The 25695-nt window shown below is 53.6% G+C and overlaps 1 protein-coding gene across 3 annotated transcripts; it reads right to left on the reverse strand.

Moving 5' to 3' along the window:
- Positions 1–158: 158 nt before the first annotated feature.
- Positions 159–25521, reverse strand: PCSK7 (proprotein convertase subtilisin/kexin type 7). Of its 3 annotated transcripts, XM_043579429.1 has the most exons (17): positions 25396–25521; positions 23784–23903; positions 22858–23322; positions 21807–21941; positions 21040–21205; positions 19781–19871; positions 18793–18847; positions 18185–18323; positions 17194–17294; positions 14446–14613; positions 13563–13670; positions 13038–13140; positions 3775–3931; positions 3138–3232; positions 2194–2287; positions 1855–1972; positions 159–1566 (listed from the first exon to the last, which is right to left on the reverse strand). In XM_043579429.1, the coding sequence occupies exons 3-17, from the start codon at positions 23308–23310 to the stop codon at positions 1201–1203; spliced, it is 2349 nt and encodes a 782-aa protein (XP_043435364.1). In that variant the 5' UTR covers positions 23311–23322; positions 23784–23903; positions 25396–25521; the 3' UTR covers positions 159–1200. The 3 variants fall into 3 exon arrangements, 1 of the variants encoding a protein (XP_043435364.1); XR_006297279.1 differs by lacking the exons at positions 159–1566; positions 1855–1972 and having other exon boundaries at positions 2174–2721; positions 2845–3232; XR_006297280.1 differs by lacking the exons at positions 159–1566; positions 1855–1972 and having other exon boundaries at positions 2845–3232.
- Positions 25522–25695: the final 174 nt, after the last annotated feature.

A 25695-nucleotide genomic window follows, 5' to 3' on the forward strand; every position in this document is an offset into this window, starting at 1 on the left:
TCAAATTCTAGGACCTCAAGGGGGGGCCAGTTTCCTCCAGAGGGCCACGCGGAGGAGGAGAGTGGATCTCGGGGACCGGGGACCGAAGGCCAAGGAGAGCAACCTGGCAACTTGCATTAGCTCTGGGAGGCAGATGAAAGGAGCTGGGGAGGGCAGAGTTGCGTGGAAGGTTTTTATTTTGGAAAAGCTGTGCAGAAAAACATTCAACCAAATGTTGCTGTGAAAAGACAAACCCAAATCTTAAGCGTTAAAAAAAATTTAGATCAACCAAACTAGCTCAGAAGAGGGGAGGAGGCCAGTAATGGTGGGAGGACTCACAGCCTGTCAGGCAGACGGCGGGCCTCCAGCGGGTAAGGCCATTTCCCTGAGCACTTTGCAGAGGAAGACAGGGCGGTCGCAGGGCTGGAGAGGCAGTGGCCGAGCCCCGTCATAGTCCTGCTGCAGACTACCGTAGTGAGGCAGCGCGGGCCCTGGGGAGCCGTGCCAGGAGCATCGTACCGATCCCTCAGGACGGAGGGTGGGGGGCGGTGGTGAAGGAGTCAGGGGTATGTTCAAGGTTGGCTTCTGATCAGGGCTAATGGAGGCAGCTGCTTTCAGGGCGAGTGTGGCTGGGCTGAGGGCTGACTGCCATACCTGTATGTCCTAAGTTCCAGGCGTAGGCAGGAAGGTGAGGGAGGGAGAGGAGGGGACTGTGGTTTCTAGGTCCTGGGTCATCAAAAGGACAGGCATATATGCAGGGGCTCTTCCCAGCCTTCACCCTGAGCCCTCTTCCTAAGTGACCCCAGTGATGTTTCCACTGAGAGGCTCTTCTGGCCTGGTGGGCACCGCCCCACCACATGGGTGAGGGTCCCTGTGACCCACATCACCGGCCTGCCCAGGAGAAATGAGGAAGCAGGCCTGACAAACGGGAGGGGCCGAGCCTTTGTCCAAGACCTTCTCACCAAAAGCTTTCGGGAGGAGGAAGATCTTGAGGCTATGGCCACACTGTTCTCTGGCACCATTCCTCTGTCACTGCACCTTGAGAAGTCCCTCGCCCTCCCTGAATGTAGTCACAGGGAGCTCTTGAGGCCTGTAGATTCCCCATGTTAGCATCAGGGCCGCCTTCTCCCCAGAGTTCCTGGGACTTCGGAGCAGCTTTCCCAGCTTCCCTGGCTCGGGGAAGGAAGAGCCTGGCCCATGTTGAGTCTGCTGGGCCCTGGGTCAGCAAATCTGCTCCTCTTTCCCCTGCAACAGGTCTGGGGGTAGCTGATGATGAGGGTGGTCCAGGGCCCTCCTGTCCTGGGACAGGCCCCAGTCTCCTTGATCCAACAGGTCCGGGACAAGGGGACCAGAGGTGGTGGCAGGGCGCTCACTTTCTGTCTCCGCTCCATCTGGATCTTTGCTGTTGCAGAGTGGCACTGATTCCAGTTCTGTCCCCTCCTCCCTGGCTTTTTGGCTTCGTTGGGGCCAGTGGCAGGGTCCGCTCCTACAAACGCGGTGGGAGGCCACATTCCTCTGGCTCAGGTATATTTCCAGCAGGTAGTAAACGGTCCAGAAGATGGTAAAACTGCCTACCAGCACCAGAGTCTGGGAAAGGTCAAGCACCTGAGTTACGGATGGTTTCCCAAAGCCCTGTGGCTTTCCTCAGCCCAGAACGACGAGCTCAGAAAGTCTCTCACCTCCCAGGGACCGCTGCCCCACCTCAAAGCACTTGACCCCACTGAGCAGTGCCCTCTTCGAGCTGGCTAGTAGAGTGGGGACCCAGGTCTTCCCCACCCCTCACTTCTCAGGTCACTTGGAGCACCCCAGCAAGGACCGACCCCCCCCCCCCAGCCCCCTCCTGCCCACCTGGAGCTGGAGGCTCGGCCTTCGTACCTTGAGGGTGTTAGGGGTGATGGTGTAACCATCTTCCTCAGGGATTTTCAGCCCGGGAGGACAGGGCAGAGTGAAGCCATCATGCAGGTATTTTCCACTCATGGCACTTTCTAACAGTCTGTGGAGAAGACAAGGGATGAGAACCCGCTCTGGAACTTGGTTCCTCTGCCTCCTGCCCTCACCCGTCCTCCCACCTTACCGCCGAGGAGAGGGAAGTCCCAGGGCAGCAAGGGGGGGGGTGGTGGTGTAGTGTGGGTTCCCAGGGAGGAGGGGGCCCTCAGCGGCCTCTCCCAGCCCCCGGGAGTTGCCGTCCCTCTGGCACATGAGTCTGGCACCTACCGCTGTCTGTCCCTGATGTCTACTGGACTCCACACAGAGCCATACAGGGTCAGCTGCCACTGTTGGAGGGTGCCGGCCTGGGGCGTCTCGTCTCCTAGAGGGGCAAGAGAAGCACCGTGAGCCCTGCCCCTGTGCTGGCCGTGTGAGCAGCAGAGGCCCTGCCCGCCCCCCCAACCTGGGGGCTTGACCCCACGGTCAGCTGAGGCTGTGCGTGTCCCACTGGCTGGGGGGCTTCTGCAGACGCGCCTCACGGGTGCCCTCAGGGATGGACACGGGGAGGCTGGGAGGTGGGACTCCGAAGCAAGGAGGCTCGGCCTTTAGCTCTTTCATATTTTCAGGTTTCAGCTGGGATTTTGCTTGGGGGAGGAAATAAAATGTCCTTCTACTAAATTAAAGGAAAGTTTGAAAACCACTGGTCTAGGGAATACCTAGCTTGACTGGAAGCCAGGAGAGCTGGGCTCAGTTTCCAGTCTCCTCGCTGGAATACTGTATGACCTTGCACCGGCCACATCAGACCTCTGGGTGTACCTCGGTTTTTCAAAAAAAAAAAAAAAAAAGAAAAAGAAAAAGAAAAAGAAAAAGAAAAAACCAAAAAACCAAAACAACAAAAAACAAAACCAAAAAAACGGTGAAAATTAGTCCTGCCCTTACCTGCCTACCAGGGCTGGCCGAAGGACGGTTATATGTGAAAGGACTTGAAATGTGGTTTCAACAAGGAATTTTTGTTGCTATCCTGAGGAAAAATGGATCAGTCACTTCTCCAAGGAATATGAGAGGGAGTACCAACGAACAAGTTTAGATTTCGGTGCCCATATTCTAGATGGGGCGTACTTCTTGGCATCTACCCTGTTGGTCCAATGGCGACCCTACGTATTCCCCGTGGGACGGTTTCTGCGGGGACTCTGAGCTCCAGAGGGACCAGATGGAAGGGCAGGCAGGCTTACCCACATCCCTGATAACAAGTCTGTAAGTCCCCTTCGCTCTCTCCCCCCAGCATCGCACAGTGGAGAAGGTCCAGTCATTGAAGCCATTGGGATCTCTGGGGGAAAAACAGAGTGGAAAACCTGGTAGGCGCGGGGCAGGGAACTGACCCTCGGCCCACAGACGTGATTTCCTCCCTGGAGCAGCCATGAAAATGTAGCAGTTGTTGCCTGAGCTACAGTCACTAGGGAGCGTGCCCTGAGGGGTCCTCCAGTGCTGCCTCTGTCCCCTGGGAATGGGACAGAGGGACTCGCATCAATGTGTCCTCATGGGGAAAGTAAAGGTGGCAAGACCACAGGCTGCGGGAGCTCCACAGATCTAGGCTTCCCGTTACTTCCTCAGGCACTTCCTAGCTCTGTGACTTGTTTCCGCATTTGTAAAGGCAGCTTACAAAGGATTAGAGAAAATATCTGTCAAGTGCGGTGCTTAGCACATTGTAAGTGACTTGTACAAAGCAGGTCAGAAATGGCTTCCAGCTGCCACAGTCAGCCGGTGCCATGATAGCTCAGGCCGGTGCCAGAGTCCACTTTTCCCGTATCTCTTCCTCGCAAAGACCCTTGTTGCAAAAAGAGCTCAGAAGGGACAGACAGGTGTACGTACGAGTCCATGCTGCGGGGGGCGCCGATGAGGGACATCATGCCACTGGGGCAAAACAGTTTGAGTTCCAAGCTGCCGCGTCGTGGATGACTGATGGAGACGGTCACGGCCACGTGCTCTAGGGTCCTCAGCCCCGACATCTCCAGGTCCATCCTGCTGACTGTGGGAAGTCAGGCTGGGCAGCTGGGAAACCAGCCCCATAAGCACTTACGCCCTCCGTCCATCCCCGCACACACAAAGGCACATACTCATCGAGGCCACGTACAAACACCTAAGGCAGTCCTAACCAGGACCTACAGCATACACGAGTAAACGGAACGCGGAGGCTGCTATCAAGGGATTTACAATCTAGTTTAGACTCTCACTGGGGTGAAAACATACTCAAGACACAGGGTAAGAATCAAACAGAGCAACGTCATTCATTCAGCCAAAAAGTAACTTCGTGAGTCCCTCCTACGTTTCAGGCACCGTACTAGATGCTGGGGATAGAAAGGGAAGTTGGACGTGGCCTCTACCTTCTACCTGAAAGTGGAGAATGATACGGTGTGAGGAATACATATCTGATGCTAGAACAGAGAGGAGTCAGGTGGGTTCAGGCGCACGGCAGGGAGACCCGCCAAAGAAGGAGATGAGTACAGACTGCTAGAGGGTTTTGGTAGGTAGCCGTGCCATCCAGGAGGGGAAATGGCACAGAGGTAGAGGTGGAGGTGGGCAGGTCTCTTACCGAAGGCGATACAAATCTCTAAAAACAACTGCTGAAATAAGTACACTTCGATGAAATTATGCTGAATGAAAAAAATTCACTATTAAAAGAATGCATGGTGCACGATTTGCTTTGTGTGATATTCATGAATCACGTTAAGTGTGGAGACAGACGCCAGATTAGTGGCTGCTGGGCGCTCACAATGGGGCTGAGGGGACAACCACAAAGGGGTGATGAGAAAGTCCTGCGAGGATGTCGGGTTCTGGATCTTGATTGTGGTGGTGGACACACAAGGCCACATATGTGGTACAAACGCACAGAGCCTCCTCCCTACCCTGAGACACACACACACACACACACACACGCACACACACGAGTGCACATCTGACTGGCGAAATCTGAATATGCTTTAGAGACTGTAGCAATGCCATTGTCTTGGTTTTGATACTATACTGTAATTATTTCAGATATTAACACGGGCAAGAAGGTGCGTGAAATCCCCCTGAATATGTCTTTGTGACGCAGTGAGTCTACAGTTATTTCGAAACAAAGTTTAAGAGAATCACAAATGACTGAAGTAGAAGATTCAGTTGGGGAATGTTAAAAAATCAGGTGGCAACGAGAAAAAAAAATCTCTCTCAAGCACTTCTTCCTTCACTTATTCATTCCAACAGGCAAGGCAGAGCCCACACTTCACACTGAGAGCGTGGACGGCGAGGATTGAAGGACGAGGAGGAAAGGAAAGGCTGGAGTCTGTGGCACCGCTTCCTGTCCTTCCGGGACCTGTGCCCACTGGCCGCCTGCGCGGCCCCCTCCCACTGCGTTCTGGGAGGCGCTGGACCCTCATCCACCAGGGCTCCCAGGACTGCCCCCCCGCCCCGCCCCGTCGTGACTTCACCTGCTTTCTCTCCTTAGCTCCAAACTTCCTTTCCATCCCACTTCCATGACCACACCCTGGGCCTGCTCATTATCTGGGACGGCCTGGCTCCTGAAACTCTCATGGCGGGTTTCATCAGATTAATCAAAGACATACCAGAAATGCAGCTGAACAAAACTGAAAAGAAAGAGGCCCCGGCAAGCGTTAGTAGCACGTGGGTGAATACCCATCTCGAGCTCCCTTTGGGCACGCGTGTGCATGTGCACGTGGTCTTCAAGTCCATCTGGCAAGTCTTCAAAGCCAATGTCCTCCCTCTTCTGGAAACGAAGCCATCCCGTCCCTCCACTTCCCTCACTCCTTTCCTGACCCCTTCCTTCATTTCCTTGTGATCCATCCAGCTGCCCTTTCCTAACGGCTCAGATCCCACAGCTCAGCTCCCCAACACTCTCTTGTTTACGCTCTCAAACCCCTCTGCTTTCTTTTCCCTTCACAGCTACTGGCTGGCAAGGGTTCAACGAGGGACCAGCCCCCTTATCCATCTTCTTGCTTATGTCTTTCCTACTGCAGATGAAAAACAAAAACAAATATAAACCCTTTCTCAACTCTTCGCTTCCTTCTACCCACCAGTGTTAAGAACAGGGGCTCTGTTGGGGCATCCGGGTGGCCCAGTCGGTTGGGTGTCCGACTTCCGCCTAGGTCATGATCTCACGGTCTGTGGGTTCGAGCCCCGCGTCGGGCTCTGTGCTGACAGCTCAAAGCCTGGAGCCTGCTTTGGATTCTGTGTCTCCCTCTGTCTCTCAAAAATAAATAAACATTGAAAAAAAAAAATTAAAGAAAAAAAGAACAGGGGCTCTGGAGCCATCCAGCCTGGGTGCAAATCCCAGCTCAGCCCTGTCCTAGTTGTGAGAATCAAATTTGTTTCCTTATGTGTAAAAGGTGGATAGTAACAGTACCTGCTTCATAGGGTTGCTAGGAGGATTATGTTAGTTCATACACATACAGTACTTAGAACAAGCACCAAGTATTAGGACCACGTAAGTAGCATATATTATTTTCCTTTACTGTTGAACTTCTTGGAAAAGATGTCTACATTCGCTCTCTCTACTTCTTACCCCCTCATTCATTCTTAACATTTTTTCCTGTCAAGATAGCATAAGTGGGCTTAAAAGCAAATTGGCCCAGAAGGGCTCAGCACGTAAAAGAACAATTTCCCACCCCATCCCTCACCACCTTCGTGAGCCACTCCCCAGGAGCAAACACTTTTTCTTGCTTTTCATTGTTTTCTTCTGGGATCTACCTTCGTGTTTCCAAATAATAACTACGTATGACTATTTCATGGTTTATCAATTTTTGGCGTTATTTGTCAACTTTTGATGACAGCAGATAAAGATTTAATACCACGCCCACATCTTCTCCCTACCTTGCCCTCCCCTCCATCTTCTCTAAGTGGAATTTAGCCAAGTGGTACGTAACGATCGTATTTCATTTTCTGAACAACTTGCTGACTTCCCCTCTGGAGTTAATAATTGCCCTCCTTTTGCTTTACTTAATTTCATGTCCCCATCACTGACTCTTCCCCAGCTGCACAGAAGCACCACGCGAGCTCTCTGAATACTATTTCTTCAAATGAATCGATTTGAAGCTCCCTCAGTGCCACTGTCCCTGGGAGACTCACCCTCTGCCTTCTTGTCTCCCGCTCCTATCTGCTGCACTGCCGTTGGGTTGGGACCTTCCTTTCCTTCTCCCTTGGGGTTTCCACTTCCTGTCTGTCTGTACTCCCTTTCTCTCTTCCCCACCCTTTTCTCTCTTGGTGTTTCCTTCCTTGTGGAAGCACTGTATCGTCCAGCAGTTTCTGACACACGAAAGCATGAATAAGACTTGCATGCCTGAAAGTATCTGTATCCCACCCTCCCGCATGGTAATTAGGCTGACTTTCGGCCTTGAAAATAACTGTCCTCAGGATTTGGAGGTTTCCTTTTTCAAATGGCCAGTGATCCTTATTAGCTTCAAAAGCCAGTTGGAAGCTCTAAGCATGAGTGGAGCTTTGTACGGCAGGCTTCCCTAAAATTAGATGGCCTGGGACCTGACCAGTTCGTGGAGGAGCCCTCCATATGAGTATCTCCGAGTCTGTGATGAGGGGTCCTTCCATTGTTCCAGAGAGAAGCCTTCCAATCACCTGGCTCCAGGGCCTTGGGATCTCGCCCAGTACACTCTCTGTCTCTGGAGAATAAACCTCCCAACTCCTGCCAGGATAAGGAAGGGGAATCACCTGGCTGCCAAGAATGGGAGAAGGTGCCCAGGAGTCTACCTTTTCATTGATCCCTATTTTTTGCCTCATACCTCATGTCTGTGCGTCTCCGTGCATCTCCCGGAGCACATGGGGCCTCTAAGTCCTGAGCCTTTTGGGATTCTGTGGCACGAAGGGGCTTGTTTCTTAGTATCACCCTTGTAGGTATTTGCTATGCAATTTTCTCAGCCCTGCTCACTTCTCCATTCATTTTCCAGCTTCCAAAACTGTGATGAGATCTCTCATTTGCTGGTCTCTCCCATTCTCTTTGTCTTTAGGCTTATGCCATTTTTACTCCTTTATTCTCATTTTGGCGAGGTTTGGGAAGAAAAGCAGAAATAAAAGAACATGTTCAACTTGCCATCTTTAACCAGAAGTCTTCTCCTGTCCTCATTAATTACGTAACAAAGTGCAATCCAGCTTTGCCCCTGTGACTACACTGAAACAGTACTCAAGGTCACCAATGGCCTGGGTGGCAAACCCAGGGACGCCCTTCTGCCCTTGTCTACTTGCCCTCTCACTGAAACTGCCATGAAATCTCGTGATGCTGTCCTCTGGATTTCCTCCTACCCCTCAAGCCCATCTCCTCTCTCCTCATTTTTCTTCAGAGGCATATTTCCTCTGTTCACTCCTTTAATGTCCCGGGTCCTCTTTTATCCTTTGTCTGCCCGCCAACCCCGGTGATGCATTCTTCCCCAGAACTTTTCTTCCATTCCTACGCTGGTGACTCCCAAACCATTGCCATCAGTCTAGACCTCTGAACTTATTTCTTCAACCGCTTTCTGGATATAACCTCTAGATGTTGCCCAAAAGCCTGAAACACAGCAGAGTCAAATTCTCAGCCTCAATCTTCATACTCTGTAGCCCTTGCCCAGATCTGTTTTCCCACCTGGGTTCTTAATCTCATTTGATGGCATCACTAACTAGATGTTGCTCAAGCTAAATAACTAAGAAATCTTTTTATGTATTAATAAATATGCAATACTGATTTATATAAGTGTATAAATGTACATATAAACATTTATATGTACATTTATATACACGTGTGTGTATGTGTGTGTGTGTGTGTGTATATATATATATATATATATACACACACATATACACTTTATGGAAAATTCCAAGCATACCTAAAAAAATAGAACAGATGTCCTCAACACCTAACTCCCATAATTATCAATATATGGCCAATCTTGTTTCACCAATGATCCTCACTTCTTCCTCTTCCCAGAGTCTTTTGATGGCATCCCTAGGCACCAAGTAATTTCATCAGGAGAGACTGTGTATGTATCTCTAAAAGACAAGAGACTGCGGGGGCGCCTGGGTGCCTTAGCCGGTTAAGCATCCAACCTCATCTCAGGTCATGATCTCACCACTCATGGGTTCAAGCCCCGCATTGGGTTCTGTGCTGACAGGTTGGAGCCTGGAGCCTGTTTCAGATTCTGTGTCTCCCTCTATCTCTGCCCACTCCCCCACCCCTGCTCTCTTTCTCTCTCTCTCTTTCTCAAAAATAAACATGAAAAAAAATTTTTTTAAAGAGACTGCTCTCCTTCACCCTTCCCTACCATCAGTTGGTGAGAGCTTATCTTGAAGGCTCCTCACACAGATTTCAAGGTCAAGTCCAAACTCCTTACCGTGGCACATGGAGTTCTAGCTGGTCCTGCCCCCAGACCCCCGCTCCAGCCACACGTGACTCGTGGCCCCCTGAAGCTCTGTTGCCCCTGCTGCCCGGATGTCCTTCTCCTCCCCTCTTCCCCTGGCCAGCTACCTGCTGAAAGGCCAGTCCTGGCTTCTCCGAGAGCCCTCCTGTCTTCCCTGGACACCTGTGTCATCTCCACTGCAGACGGGGCACCTTCCCCCTACCAGACTGTGAGCTCCAGAGGGCAGGAATCCTGTCTAACTCTGAATCCTCAGAACTTAATACAGTGCCTGGAATGAGGTGGGTCTCGCGTTCGCAGAACGAAAGAGTGAAGCAATTAAGAGACATGTCACAGAAATAAGCGAAACAGTACGCTGCAGTGGAATGGACAGGGGAAGACCGGGGCAGAAGCAAGGGGTACAGCGGGGCCGACCATGCCACAGCTTCACGTGTGGGAGCCTAGGGAACGGCAATGGCTCTGACAGAAACAGAGGAAACCTGGAAAGCAAGCTGGCTTTTGAGGGTGAAAATGAAATGTTAAATTTTGTGTATGCGAAATGCAGCGTGCTGGCCAATACCCAACAGCACACGTGACCTGGGATAGGAAGATGAAGGGAAATACTGGCAGCATAGTTGGAGGAGAGCATTAACACGGCAGAGAAAGGGCTTACAGAGAGTAAATGACACGTTCGAGAACACCACGGAACAGAATGGAATCCAGAAAGAGCCCCATGAGGGCCCGTCTGCATTCAGATGTATACACGGTGGCATGCTACCTGCCTTTCTTACTGGTGTGTTAGAGACACAGGTGGCCGTGCGTGTGTGGACACTAGAATTAAGGCAGCTAATACCTTAAATGAGTGGATACTTAGAATAGTGCTTGGCACATAAAAAGCATTCAAGTCATAGTTGGTGATGATCATATTATTATTATTGTTTGGCCTTTGGTAAGTTGGGGTCTTTTTCATCCCTCTCCCTGTGGCCAGAGGGCTTTCTTTGTTCAGAACCTTGCGGAAGCCATGACGATCTCTGTCCTCCCCCTGGTAAGGGATCACAGTAAAAGATTTCGATCCAGGAATCGTCTGTGGAGAGCTGGTAGTCAAGGTCACGAAAACTGCTGCACAGTTCGAGAAACCAGAGGGAGGAGAGAGAACTGTGGGATGAGTCTAAAGAGGCACTCATGGTCTGGGAGTAGTGACAGAGCGAACAAAGGACACGAGGACCTCGGGCGGAGAAGCTGGAAGAGGGCTCTGGAGCAGAGGAGGTCCCGGAAGCTGGACAGGAGGGAGGCTGCTGCCAGGGCCCCATTCGTAGGGTCAGAGCAGCAGGCCGGTCGAGAAGGATGAAGTCGGAACCAGCCCCCTGGGCCTGGCCGGGAAAGGGGCGCTGTGAGCAAGGAACCGAGTCTTCAGCGGTAGAGAGCGCGGGTGATAAAAGTGAGCCATGGCTTTAGTTAATTCACTTGAAAGGGTTACAGGTTAAAGGACAGCAGGGACTTTGTTTTGTTTCCTTGACTTGAAGGCAAAAGGAAGAGTTGGTGGAGAGGGAAAGACTGCGTCGGACAGGTAAGGTGTGGAGAAGGGAAGGAACAGGACTCATCCCGTAGGCAGAGGTGAGCCCGTTACACTCAGACTGTAAATAGGGTAAGATAAGCACAAGAGGTTTCAGGAACTTTCTGTAAATACAGAGTCTCTTGTGTTTTAGACACTCCTCCCAAACCCCACTGTCCCTCCCACCCTCTGGTGGAGATTTCAGACCCAGAGTCAGATGTAAAGGAACGAAGGGCCTCCAATCCCTTTTCGTCCATAACCTCTGTCTCGCTCTCGTGCTGCCCAATATGACAGCCACTAGCCACTTGTGATTAAATTTACATATAATAAAATTAAAACTCAGCTCCTCACACAAGCCGCATTTAAGTGTTGAATAGCCTCAAATGGCCAGTGGCCACTGAATTGAGCAGCGCAGATAGAGAACATTTCTATCGTTGTGGAAGGTTCTAGAGTCTTCGTGGTATTTTGCCTCTTCTCCCATCTCAGCAATGTTCAGCTCCCTCCACCTTCTAAAAGGTCCATTTTGAGCCCTCAGACACCGACTATCCCAGGTCTTGGGGGGAAAAGACTACAGGTTGGCTATGGGAGCAGGTCTCTAGACTGTCTAGGACGGAGTTGCCCTGATCTTTTGTTAATTAGAGTCCCTCCAACCTCCAAGCATCCCCACAAGCTTGCACTTTCTGTCCTGTCTGCTCGGGGGGCAAATGGAGTCACGACAGAGGGGAAGACACCTTTTCTGACTGCAGAAGTTCACAGCAGTCCTGCCTGCTGCCCTCAACACTAGCAAAACTCTGGGTCTGCGCCTCCCTTTGCTTCATCCTCTTCCCACCATTCAAGTCCCACTGTCCCCAGCCCAGGGCAAGCTGTCCTTCCTTTTGTGTTGCCCAGTGACAGACAAGCGGTGGCCAGGCGCCTCTGTACGTAGGGAGGTTTGCCACACAGGCTGGGGCGATGTCCCCGGGTCAGACAGGAGGAAGCAGAGGATGACGAGACTGGAAAGGCCCCAACCCTCTTCTAAGTCAACTTCTACGGGACAGGTGTGGTTATGGGTTACTTTGTCACTTAAAGGACAGGGGGCTTGGGAGAGGGAGCCGTGGGGGGAGGTACAAAAGGCACACTATCTCCAAGACTCATGAGGGCAGAGCCCGGGGCCCTTCATTCCCAGGAATGTTCCTGCACTTCTCTGCCTTGGCTGATGCCCTTTCCAAGATAGCATTCCTTTTACGGAAAACACAATGAACGGGGCCCATGGATCTTCTTCCACGTAGAGGGAAGCTGGGCGAGTGCTGGACGTGGTTAGGGAGAGAGACGGCGGAACCCCTGTCAGGGAAACCTCCGCCCCAAGAGGCCGCCCCTGCCTGTCCCTTCTTTGGCTACTCTTCCTCTTGCTATTACTCTGGTCTGATCACTTTCTAGGATCAAACCGGAAGAAGTGAGGACGGAGATCTAATTTGTGCACAGAGCATGGCATGCTTCAGTCTTCACACAAAAACAGCAAATAACCCTGCCTGTCAAAATTCTTCAAGGGACCGCCCCCCCCCCCTCCCCACCAGTGCTCACATGGGGCCTCAGGGAAATCTTCCCAGCAGATGCACAAGCACCCCCATCTGGCTTCCCTCGTCTCTGGGCAGGGGGTCAACCTCGGTGCTCCTCACAAACCACATCTCCGATTTGCAGACCCTCAGAAAATCCCACTGACCCCAGGTGTGAGGGACGGGTGGCCGCACCCCAGGGTGACATCTGCGTCCTCCCATCCCACTCCCGACACACCCCATCCAACTATCTGTGTATTAGACAAGCTGGATAATCAAAGGAAGAAACTCATCTACTTCATCCAAAGGCCACTGGGCTGAAGAGAACTGCCTGGCAAGTTCCTGGCATGCAAGTCAAAGGAGCATCTTTCAACTCCTGCCTTGTCTGCCCAAGTCCCAGTGGCGCCCCTCCCCCAGCTATTCTGACCGGTTGCTCAGCAGTTCGTCTCCACTACTAGTAACTCAGGAGAAAGGTCTTATTTAAGCAGCCAGGGGGCCAGCCAAGTCAGAAGCAGCAACATGTCCTAAAATGGTCAAAGAAAACGCCACAGGTCTGGCTGCAGCTCAGCTCCTAAAGGAAGGGGCTAGAATCGGGCAGGGATGAGGAGTTTGACTTCCCCCGTTACCCCGCCCCAAACCTCAATCCCCAGATTAACCCCCTTTCTGCTGACTACTTACCATTCCATAGGACCTCCAGTGTGTGGGGGGCCAGCGGGATAGCCTTGTTCTCTTTTAACACAGGGCTGACATAGGAAGCTAAGTAAGGGACCGAGGTCCAGATCTATTAAAGGAAAGGGGGTGGTGGTGAATGAACAAGACCGACCACACACGCACGCACACACACATCAACTTGATCCTTAGGGCCCCGCTCTTATTTTCCCTCTCCTTATCACCTTCTTTCACTCCCAAGGCTCCTGCTGACCCCTGGGAGTGCTCCCTATGGAACCAGAGGCCATGGCTGTGTCCAGGGTGGAAGATGAGAACCACAGCACCCTGAGAGCCCCCAGCTATACTCTCTACCAATAGTTTGAAAGCCTCAATGACAATGTTGAGCCTGCCTCTTCATTTGAAAAATGGGTCATCTAGGATAGGTGAAACAAAGAACACTAAGTACCCACGATGCGCCAGGCAATGTTTTAGGCGTTTAGCCCCCTCCCTCGGTCGCTCCATGCAGGGGTCCCTGCCCTGCCAACACCTGTTCACCTTGGCTGCATTAACGAGTCTCCAAGCATTGAGCAGGCCGAATCCATGCTGGTGGCTGTGGCTGAAGCCTGCCTCGTTGGTGACCCAATCTGCACGGCGATCCTCATACTGAGAGAAACAGAGATCCTGGTTAGTCTCTGGGACTTCCAAAGTGCAGCTGACCCTTGGGCAATTCAAGGGTGGGGTACTGCCCCCTGCCCCCCAAAGTCGAAAATCCACGTATAACTTTTGACTCCCTAAAACTTAAGTCCTAAGAGCCTACTATTGACTGGATGCTTTACCAACAACACAAACAGTTGGTTAGCACATTTCATATATGTATTATGTATTGTATTCGTACAGTAAAGTCAGCCGGAGAAGAGAAAATGTTATCAAGAAAACCACAAGGAGGAGAAAATACATTTACTGTGGATCCACACATTCAGACCCATGCTGTTCAAGGGTCAACTATAATGTCAACAACCTAATTCTGGTTTCCTTGCTCGCCCTGCTGGCTGACCCGGTCCAGACTCTCCCACCAGGGCTACTAGGAATGGATTCCCCAAGGAAGGCTGGGACAAAAGGTCAGAGCCCCATGATGTCACCACCTCCATATCTTGCTTCTAGAGGGAGCCAGGAGTCACCGGCCCTGGAATAAGGGAGCACAGCCAGAGTGCTCCTGTGCAGGTGAAACAGCACAGGCAGAATAGGTACGGATGAGTTGAGGCCTAGGATCTTGATGGGGTCCCCACGCCTGTTCTAGACACAGGCAACTCTGAAAAGCACCGGGCACCTCACTTGTGGGACATTTAGAGTCTGAAGCCTCCTGATCCCTGCAAGTCCTTGGAAGCAGAACCCTGGGGAAGGCTGGGCCGGGCCATGGCTCCGGCTGCTAGGGTCTCACCTGGGTGGCTGTGAAGACAACGATGTGCTGGACGTCACGCCAGGTGAGACAGGGCCGCACCTGTAGCATCAGGGCTATCATGCCTGCCGCCAGAGGGGCTGCGGCCGAGGTCCCTGTGTGGCCCTCGGTGCAGCCTGTGCCCTTCTGAAGGTCCCAGTCAGTGGTCACCTGGGAAGTGGATTGGGGGGTGGGGGGGGACTGGGTTAGACACGGAGTTCACAGGTGCTGTGGAGAGAGGGGTAGGGGACGGGGCCTCGGAGGAAGGCTCTCAGGTCGGCCCTGGCTTTGTGAGAGCTGAGTCTTTGACCAGAGGGAGGCCCACTAGCGGGTCAGGATAAAGGAAAATCCCTCGTCACCCTAGGCCCCAAGGGACAAGCTCTGGAGAGCTGAGAAAAGAAGGCAGTTTACAGGGCTACTCGGGAGGGTCCGGCTGTGGGCAGAGAGGAGACGGAGGTGTGGGAGAGGCCTTATGTGCAGAGGACGGTTTCCTGATTCCTGCTCCTCTAATAACTGTGTCCTGAATTCCCCAGCCTGGCCCTCCAACCCCCGCAACCAAGCTAGACAGAGGAAGTGGCCCGGGGGGATGGGGGGGGGGCAGGCGGGCTCCTGGGCCCCAGCTGGAGCTGGGACAGCAGTGACGGCACCATTCAAGGAAATCCAACTTGGCAGCCCGGCGAGAGGGGTTGGAGTGACATCAGTGTGAACAAAGGGAATGTGTTCCCAGGGAGAGGGAACTGTGCCCTCGCCCACCCTGTGAGCTCAGCAAGGGCTTAGTGTCTACACTGCCTGCCCGCCCTGCTGCTCTGGGCCTGGTGCCTCAGTATGGTTCCCATGAGTCCCCCCTCCCCCCCCCCCCCCCCACTCTACCTGTGGTTCTCAGGGGGAGGTGACAGTGGGGGACGGGAAGGAGAGTTGCCTGGCGGGGAGAGATGGCATCCAGTTCTTTTCATGCTCCTATCAACCCTGGAACCACAACGGGTTTGCCTAAACCTGCTCCACTATGTGGCACTTTGGATGTGGCACATGGTGCTGATGCTAAGACTCGAGAGTTTTTTTTCTTCCAGGCTTCTCTCTGGGTCAGACACCAGGGAGGTAACTTCTGCCAAGAGCTACCCTTTCTCCATTGTACTCACTGCTTCCCTCCCAGCTGCTACAGCAGCTGCCAAGAGATGTGATTTTCACTCAGACACTGTGCGCTCCCAGGAGAAAAAGGAAAAAACCCTCTAAGCTGTGGTCTCAATGAGATGGGGAAGGCTGGTCTGTGCCAGGGAGCAGACTGATTTTTTTTTCCCTGTTAAGGAAAAGGCGTCACCGGGACAGTCTCGTTGTAGCTGGGAGGGCTGTGAACAGGCCTAGGTTGGCGGGAGCCCTGGGAAGCCATAGGAAAGTCCAGGGACGCACCCCGGCCAGCCATAGGGTGGGCAGTGCATGCCCCGTGCTCTGTCCTCAGGAAGACCGCTCCTGTGAGCTGGTCACTGAACAGAAACTGGCAACGCAGGGTTTCCAAGGAAGGACATCCAAAAGCTGGGAACTTGGATAAGGAAACTCTCTTTTCACCTCTGGACAAATCACAGTTCGGATGGAAGGTGGGGGTGGGGGTAAGAGGTGGAGCTGAGTTAGGGAATGGCCAGAGCAGCAAAGCAAGAATGGCACCCCTGCTGGTGACGCCTCCTTGGGAGTGGGTTCCCCAGAGTTCCACCAGTGTTCCCTCTTCCTCTTCCTCCTCTCCCAGCCTGGCCTGGCTGGAGTGCCCTCTGAACCCAGACCCCTGCCTGCTGGGCAAAGGATCTCTTAGGTTTTCATTTCAACCCATTCCCTCCACCTTCCTCCCTGGGTGGGGGTGGGAAGCTGAGGTCCCCTGGCACAGGGCCTTGGAACCATGTGTTGACCAGAAGTCACTTACTGGCAAAACAAAATTTCAGTTTTGGAAGACGAATCTGACCCAGCAGGAAGACAAAGCAGCCCAATTCCCAGTGGCCCCAGAGAGACCTCCGTACCTGGGCCGCTGGAGAAATGTGATACCCCCGGGCTCCAGCCCAGCTCTTCCCCATCCCCATACTGCTCTATTCTGGGCAGCGGGGACAGGCAGAGAGCTGTAGGGTCACAATCCAGAGACCTGACCCCAACCTGCTGGGATGGAGCTAAGCCAGTGGGAAGCAGGCATCAGACTCTGAATTCTTTAAAAGCTTCCCATAGCCTGAGAAGCTCCACTGCCCGGCTCTAATCTCTTGTGTGATACGGCTCCAATTCTAGCTCTAAGGAAAGAACTGTTTCTTGGGCTGACTGAGACATTTCCCGGACTCGTTTTCCTGCCCATCCCATCAAGACAACTGCTAGCTTTACTCCTGGTGAGGAATGTGACCAGAGCTCACGGTATTTACACAAGGGCTGAAGAGTAATGGAACGAAGGGTTTTTTCCTAAGCCCAAAGAAATTAGCCAAAGCCCAAATTCTACCAAAGGAAGACACTGCACATGAGTTCTTTAATCAGTGTGATGCTTAGTCGTTCCTATAACAAAATATATATTTGTAAGTTAAACTTTTAAAGATAAAGGCCATTTACAGATCTGTTTAGAGTCTTCGGCTCTGATTTTTCCAACAGTGGCATGCCCTCTGAGATCCGTATCTGCTAAGAGGAGGAACGTAAGGGACGGGGCAGGGAAGCGGGGACACGAGGAGACCTGGCTGTGCTGCCTGAGGGAAGTGTCGTGGGACGGGGGTGGGGAGCGCGGGCCCAGGAGGCACTCACGATGCTCCGGAGCATCTTGTCCCCACCACTGAAGGTGACCGCCAGCATGGAGGCACACTCTTCCGCGTAGAAAGGCATCCGGCCCTCCTCGTCCACGGCACCTGGGGAAGAGAGGAGGGGGAGCGGGAGCTGAGTTATCATCTGGGAGGCTGTCCTGAGTTTCAGAAATGATCTCGGTGGCCCAAGTGCCTCACAGTGCCCACGCTCATCACCTGAAGAGGCAACCTCAAGCGGCAGAGGGTATTCTGTGCCCTAAGACCCTTCTTTCCATAGGTTCCGGGGTAAAACGGAACCTCTATGTGGACTCATCCGTTCACACACTCATTTTCCTCAATGCTTATTAATTATTTACTGCAGGTCACATGCTGTGAGGGGCACTGGGGCCACAAGGGAAAAGTCACAGTCTTGATCTCAAGGAGCCTGAAGTCAGGGAAGAAGTCAGGTAAGTAAATGAATACAACGGGACAGCAGATGCTATGGTGGGGAGCACAGGCACGAGGCATTTAATCCAGACTAGAGGGGGTCAGGGAAGGCTTCAAGCAGGAGGCAAGTGGCTCATGGGAAGAGAGGCTGGAGCAGAGGCCTAACCAGATGATGGGCTGAAAGCTTCCCGGAGTGTGGTGTCTACTAAGGACGTCCTGAGATCCTGTGAGAACAGGGATAGTCCCTCCTAACTATGTGAGCCTGAAGAGAAGATTGTACTTGGACAGTTAGACAGACACACAGAAGCCAGGGCGCCCCAAAACACACAACCCGCTCACCACTGAGGGATACGCACATTCCAAAACACACAACCCCCTCACCACTGCGGCACACCCCCCAAAAAATACACAATTCCCTCACCACTGACTGATACACACGCCAAAATGCACAATCTCCTCACCACGGAGTCCCACACACACTGAAACGGAGTCCCCTCCCCACCGAGCGACACACACACACACACACACACGCACTCACACACATGCACGCATAACCACCGGGCCGCTACCTATGGTGACGGTGTAGATAGAGTTGGCATAGCCATCATAGTTGCAGTTGTCGTTGTGCTGGCCACCGTTCCCGCTGGCTACCACAAAGATGCTCCCAAAGCCCCGGCGGCCAGCAATCACCCCATGTTGCAAGGCAGCCTGAGGAGTAAAACCATGCTGGGATCAGCTGAGGAACTCCTAGGAAGACCTCTACCCTCCATACCAATTGCTTCCTCCCCTCCTAGAAAGAAATGCGAAAAAAGCCCAAAGGCACTGGGGCATGGGAGAAGGAGATTTAAAGAGGGTTACGAGAAGGGGAGGAAGACGTTAGCTGAACTACGGTCTGAAGGATATACACTGTCAGATAGGACGGGGCCGGAAGTGGGGCGCTGAGCCCCAAATCACAGGGAAACAACTCAAAGCACTGTTCCACTTCTCTAAGAACCAGGGTCCCCCAAGCACCCCCACCTCCAGGTTAGGAGTGTTCTCCCAAAAGGAGGTGGGAGGGCTGGGTGATGTGAGTCTGGCACCACACACGGGGGTGGGGTGGGAAAGGGGGCGACCCGTAGTAGTTCTAGGACCCGAGTGGAGAGGGTGTCCTAGGTCTATCTTCATGCACTTCACTTACCTTTCCAAGCTGATGGGGGCCATCCACTGTCTTCCCGTCATCATCTGGTCCCCAGCTGTTGAGAAATACCCAGAGGGGAGAGCCAGAGCCACACCACGGCTGCCCACCCAGGTCTTAACTGACCCCCCCCACCCCCCGGCCTGGCCTCTTCATCTCCTCCCAAGTGCTCCAGGCCAGGACTGCCATGATCACAGGACATAGGGTTCAAGGATTCAGCCCTCACTCCAAGGTGGAAAACAGAAGTATGCAATAAGGCTCTTTTTTCCCTTGGAAACTTTCTCAGTTTAGGACTGCTTTAACCTGCCCCTGAAAATCCTTTCTCAGGTCCTCAGGAGCAGGACACAACACATATTAGTAGTGGGGGACGGGGGCCACCCATCTCCTGACGTAGAGCTCTAATACCAGGCTTGACGGGAGAGCACCCACAAAGGAAGTACTCAATCTGTGTGGGTTCTTGGGTCGGAGGAGTTCTCGATTCCTTCTCTAAGAGAAATGTACGCTGAGGATGATGTCATACATTTCAGGGAGGTACTGGGAGGGGGAACAGGTGCTGTCATTGCCATGAGGGCAGCCCAACTTCAGTTCCCCCTTAGGCGGGAAATCAGCCCCTGCCCCCTCCGCAACCCTAACCATAACCTGAAGCTGGACGTGCATTTACGTGCGTAGGGCAGCGGGGCTGGTGCCGGGCATTTGGCTTGGCTGTGGTTGGAGAGGAGGCCTCATGAGCTTATTAAACATAATGAACATGGGCCAGACTGCAGCACTCCTCATATGGCAACCGGATTCCTGGGGAGACACGGGGCTTAGGACTGAGGAAGGACCCAGTGGCCAGGGATCTGGAGAAATCTGAGTGATGGACTTCTGGGTCGAACCCAGTTAAGAGGCCCCTGGCTGCGACCTGGCCGAGCCAGCCCATCTTGCTGTTCTTTTTTTGGAGGATCCGTGCCAGGTGCTGAAGCCTCGTGCCCTCACCGTGTTCCTGGCTTACCTGCAGCTGTAGATGTCGTTGATCTGATAGTGTTTGTTGAACGCCACAGCCTCCATGCTGTCTGTGAGGGGTCCATCCAGCACCCGGATACCTAGGCAGCGAAGGCCACATCAGCTCCTCAGTCTTGTTGGCCCCCTAGACGGGGAGCAGCGTGGTGGGAGCCACACGTGGAGACTTACTTTTCCCTCTGAGCGCTCCTGTATCTCTGAATTTTTATACCATGTATATGGACCATGGTGGTTTTTAACATAATGCTACATCTTAGATTTTAAGGATCATGGGGTCTGGTAGGAAGAGCCTGCGCCAGAATGTAGGTAGCTAAGTTCCCTTACTTCTGTTCTTAATCATGTAAAACAGCAGTGCGATGCTTGACACATAGAAGCTGTTCAAGAAAAGGTACTCATTACCATTACTACTCCGTGGATGCCTAATTTCACCCTCTCAAATGGGGCGGGTCACATCCCGGCGACCATGTAAGGAAAATGGAGCTTTCAGAAGGGACTTGGTCCCTGAAGTTTCTGGCTCGCTCTGTCCCCTCATTTAGGGAGAGAGTTGCTGACCTCTGCTGGCGTGTAAGAGGAAAACAGTCACTCTATTCAGTGTGTAGTTTCCAAGCATTTACGAGGAGGAGTCATGGGGAGGGCTTCCCCGTGTACACCCTTTGCGTTCTGCTCTGATGGACAAAGGCTGAGAGGAGGAGCCTTAGAACGATCCCCAGTGGGGGCCAGCGCTGCTCCGCTCTCTTGAAAGGAGGGAGAGCAGACAGCGACCATCAGAAGGGATGACAGTTGGAGAGCTGGGCGATCGCAGAGGAGTCTCCACAGACATTAAGGGTCAAGGAGGAAGGGCAGGTAAAAGCGTACTTGGGAAATTATGAAGATACAAATATAACCTAGATAAGGAAAAGGAGTTACCATTACAGTGAGTCGGGTCATTTGATGGGACATAACCACAAACAGAAAAAGGGGGCAGGCCATGGAGTGGCTGGGGCTCGAAGTCTCTATCCCACAATGAGACCCCTCTCACTTTTATCTGTTGTAGATGATAGGGTTTGTGGCTAACAGCATGTCTGAGACACCACGGCACTGACAAAACCCAATGAACTCATGTGTCCCACAGACACGTATCATAAGCTTCCCTTTGCCCTATGCTATGTGTGTCAACAGTGGGATCAACGTGGTTCAGAATCTGGGGGAGGGGCAGGCAGGGGATGAAGATGGTCCCGCAGGAGAGGCCCATGAGGCTGGAGGGGCAGGTACCTGCTATGCGGCTCCCATACGCCACTCCCACGGCACAGAAGCTGTTGTTGGGCACTGCGGCGATCTCGCCCGCACACCTCGTGCCGTGGTGATTGCCGTTCTCCACGTCTGGGTGTGGCATAGGGTCAGGGTCGTTGGAGTTGAGATCATAGCTGCCCTCGGGGCTCTGAAACATGGCAGGGGCGACATGGTCATTCACAGGCTTTCAGGGGTCAGGCCCTGGAACTCAAGGAGAGAGGAGACCTGGGGAAACTGGGACTTTGGGGCTCCGGGCCAGCACAACAAGCCTGTCTGTCTCTCTCTGCAAACCACCCAGGCTATAGGCATGAGATAGGACACGCGGGGCAAGACTGAAAGTGCCACAGGGCTCAGGGAACTTCGCTCTCATCCGTGGTGGAAATGGGTCTGGGAGACTGCTCCACGGCTTGGAAAACCCAGGGAAAAGAGATCTAGGGCTACCTGAAGACCAGGCTAGAGAGGAAGGTGCTCAGAACTCGTGTGGAGAGGGAAGTTGCCAACAGGGACCGCTCCTTACTCCCCAGGGCAGGGAGCAGCAAGCGGAACCAGGAAGTGCCACCCAGAGTCCCGTCCCTGTGTCTTAATTGCCAGACTGGAATGCCGGCGGGGGGCAAGGGGAAGCTCAGCTGTCCCATCTCCCGGGCCCTTTTGTGTGGCCCAGTGACCTGGAAGAAAGGGAACCAGACTAAGGCAACATCAAGAAGGAGGTAAGACACGGGGGTCGGAGGGGTTGTCCCAGGGCCACTCACATAGTTGGGTGCGATGTCCTGGATGGTGTGCTCCACTCCGTCATCCACGACCACCACAGTGACCCCTCGCCCGGTTACATTGCGTTCCCACACACCTGTCACGTTGATGTCCCTGCCGGGGCTCCGCCGGTTATTCTGTAGGAGACACAGGGTCAGGAGCTATTCTCAGAGCCTTGGGAGGCCAGTGACACACAGCATAGCTCACAGACAAGCAGGCTAGCAGCCCCTTTTCACGCTTGGCCACCCTCAAAGAGCCAGACAGAGGTCGCAGACCGATAGGTCTAGTGAGGATAGATGGACAAGTGAGGGCTTTGCCACAGCCTAGCTCCCTGGGAAAGCCTGGCGTCATTCACGGGTGGTAGAAGTGAAATGTGGCAAGGTTAAGGGTTGGACGATACAATTATTATGCCATATAATATGTATTTTCCTGGGCGCCTGCGCGACTCAGTCGCTTCGGCGTCCGACTCTCGATGCCAGCTCGGGTCACGATCTCACTGTCCGCGAGTTTGGGCCCCATGTCGGGCTCTGCGCTGACAGCGCTTGGGATTCTCTCTCTCCCTCTCTCTCTCTGTCCCTCCCCCGCTCACACTCTCTCTCTAAATAATTAAACTTAAAAAATATATATACACATATATACCATTTTATTAACATTACATAACATGCTACGAAGTACTTATCATGTGTCTGACACACATGTATTAATTCACTTATCCTAACCATAACTCCACAAGGTAGGTACTGTTACAGTCTCCACTTTACAGAGGGGGAAACTGAGGCAGAGAGCAGTTTAAGCAGCTTGCTCAAAGGTGTGTGTCGGTGAGTGGCGGAGCTGGATTAGACTCCAGGCAGCCTGGTCCCAGAACCCACACCCTCACCTCTGCAGCCCACTGGCTCCCCAGAAGTGAGTGCAGGGAAGGCGAAGCCCATAGCTGTGTCTCCTCAGGCAAAGGATGGGGGGCAACCGAAGAGTAACACAGTCAAAAGCCCACTAACGAACGGAACACCCAGAACATATCCACCGGAAAGCCGAAAACGGCAGGGCTGGACTCACCAGGTGCCACTGCTGTGGGTACTTGGGGTCATTGAAGTGGACACTGCGCTTGGCCCGCTTGAGCAGCCTCTGCTCCGAGTGCCAGCGCACAGCTTCGTGCCCGGATAACACGGTTTCCGCCTGCTGCCGGGCGGCCTCCGCCTGCTGCTGCCCAGCCGGCTGGACGAAGAGGTAGTAGCCGCGGAGCTCCCCGACGCGCCCAGCATTCAGCAGTCCCGCCGCCTGGGCCAAGGCGTCTGCCTGCTGCTCCAGGGTCTCTTCCTCCCCTCCCAGGCTGTCCAGATGCACGGCCCAGCTTAGCCCCCCCAGACCCTGGGCTCCAGGCCCATCGGCCCCTGCCAGGCCCATGACCCAGGGAACCAGGAAGAAGAGCCCGGCTAACTCCAGCCAGAGGCAGGTGGGCAGGCCCGGGGGGGCATCCAAGTGTGGCACTTTCTGCCTCCCCTTCGGCATCAGAGCAGAAGGCTGCAAACAAACAGAAAGGACATCAGAGACAGCTGCAGGAATCTGCAGGCAGGCCAAGCCATCAATGTATTACACCTAGAAATCCCCAATCCACTCCTTTTTAAAATACTTGATCCTCTCGTTTTATTCACACTTATTCCTGAGCAACAGGGATAAGCCCTCGGGGGGGTGTGGGCCAGTGCCAACCCCAGGGGATACCTCCATGGCATGATGGGCCAATCGCCACCTCACCAGATAATCAAATCGAATGTCCAATTGCTAACGGGCAACGCTCTGCTCTTTGCCCCTGTTGCTGTGAAAAGGGCTTAGAAGTCATATCGCTCCCATAGGTTGCTGGCAGGATCATGACTGCTCTTAGAGGGGACCTTCCTCCCTTTAGAGGGGACATAAATCTTCCCCCAGCTGACATCTCATCTGGTTGTCCTCAGGGCCGACTCCCCACAATGGTGCCCCAATCCTACCTGGACTCTATGTGAGGGTGAGCTCCTGGTCTGGCTGACCACCTCACACTCATTTTGTGCAAATGGAGAAAAGGCATCACTTTCACTGAGTGGTGCTGGCTCTGAGCACAGACTGCAGACCTGTGGGCCCCAAGAAAAGAAGAAACGGTGTCCTCCCAAACCCAGGGGAGCAAGCAGAGGCTAGCCATGAACTCCAGACCTGTGACCAAGGGAACTGGCCAATGATCGAGTATCATTTTCAGGGATCTCAAGTTGGCTGCAGACTGGCAAGGAACTGGCCAAGTCAGTACAGAACCCAGAAACCCTACTTCTTGTCCTAACCATCATGCCAGCCTCTTTTCTTTGGCCCCCAGAGGCCTAGAAGAGGGCTTGAACTATTGCCAAAACACCCTCATCGAGAAGCAGGGAGTACTGCTTCCTAGTAGTCTAGGTGGTGGCTAACTTCCTGATTTCTGTATCTCTGGCGGAGGCCAGGGGAAGTAAGAGTAGGCAGGAAGCAGTGGAAATGGGGAAAACCGGACAGTGTGAGAAAAACCGAACAGGTGTAAAAAGCAAGTGGGCAACCGGGCAACCGGGAAGGAAGAAATGACTGGAAAGTAGCACTAAGGGGCTATACCCTTATGGACTAGCTCGGCAGGTTGGCTTGGAAGTGAGGGCTGAACACCAAACCCGGGGCTGGCACCCATGGTTTGATTTCAGAAGGGCCGAATTTAGAACTGGTGGGCAACTGTGGGGACAGGCACAGGTGGGTGGGCAGCAGAACATGTGCATGCCCACGGGTGACTGGGCTCCTTCAGAATCATCTGCTCTGTACTGGTGTCACCCCGAGGCAGGGCTTAGTACCCACACACATACCCAAATGGATCCAACTCAAAACATTACAGGGAAATAGGTATTTTGCTGAAGTCTCTTTGGAAAGGAAGAAGGGAACTTAACGCCACCTAACTTTTCCCTCCAAAAACCTGCATTCCACATTTCATTCCTCCTAGCCCTGCGGCAGCCTCCACTGTCCCAACATAATCAGATGCCTTTCCCACACATGACTAAGTAAAACAAAGTCTTGCCAGATAGCCAGATTATGCCCCACTTAGGTAGGCCCCTTCAGTCTCCTAGATCCCATTGATTTCCGGAAGAGAAGAGAAACCTGGCCACCACTTCCTCCTTCTTCCCCAGGTTTCTGGGAAAGGAACCTTAAATACCCCCCTGAAAGCAGAGCACAACCTCACCCAACTGCTTTGTGCATCTTTACAGCTCTTGGGTGCCAAGGGTGAAAAGAAAGAACACGGGCAGCCCAGAGTCCAGGAAAGAGTCTGTCCCAAGAGGCTGTCCTCCTCCTCGTGCCTCTACACCCGCTTCCTAGAAATCAGGCTGCGTCTACGGTCAGTTTCACTTACTTCCCTCTGCCCCGTGCAATGTGCCCCCCTCCTCAGAGGGACCCGTACTACCCTGGAATCGGGACCCTACCGCCCCGTCTCCCGGCGCTGCCCCAAGCAGGGACTGAGGACGCCCTCGGTGCAGCCCCCTCGTCCTCGGACGCGGGCGGCGCCCCCCCACCCCAGCTCTGGGCCGCCCGGACTTGCCAGGCCCCGCCCCCACCGAGTGCCCAACTCACCGGCTCGGCCGCAGCTGCTGCCGCCGCCCGCCTGCGGAAACTCGCGGCTTCCCGGGAGCCCGGGGAGCCAGTGACAGTAGCATCACTTCCGCCCGGCGGTGCAGCCAATCAGCGGCGAGGCCCCGGCCCGGCCGAGCGGCCCGGAGCAACCGGCGCTAGGGGGCCGGCCGCTCCGGGCATCCTCCGCCAGGAGAGGAGCGTGTGGGCGCGGTGGGCTCAGCTCGCCTGGCCCCACCGCCCCGAGCTGTCGGGGCGTCCTCCACAGGGGCACTGCCCGGGGGGACCGTCTTGCCCTTCATG

The sequence above is a fragment of the Prionailurus bengalensis genome, chromosome D1, assembly GCF_016509475.1.
Source record: "Prionailurus bengalensis isolate Pbe53 chromosome D1, Fcat_Pben_1.1_paternal_pri, whole genome shotgun sequence".
Classification (NCBI taxonomy): Eukaryota; Metazoa; Chordata; class Mammalia; order Carnivora; family Felidae; genus Prionailurus; species Prionailurus bengalensis.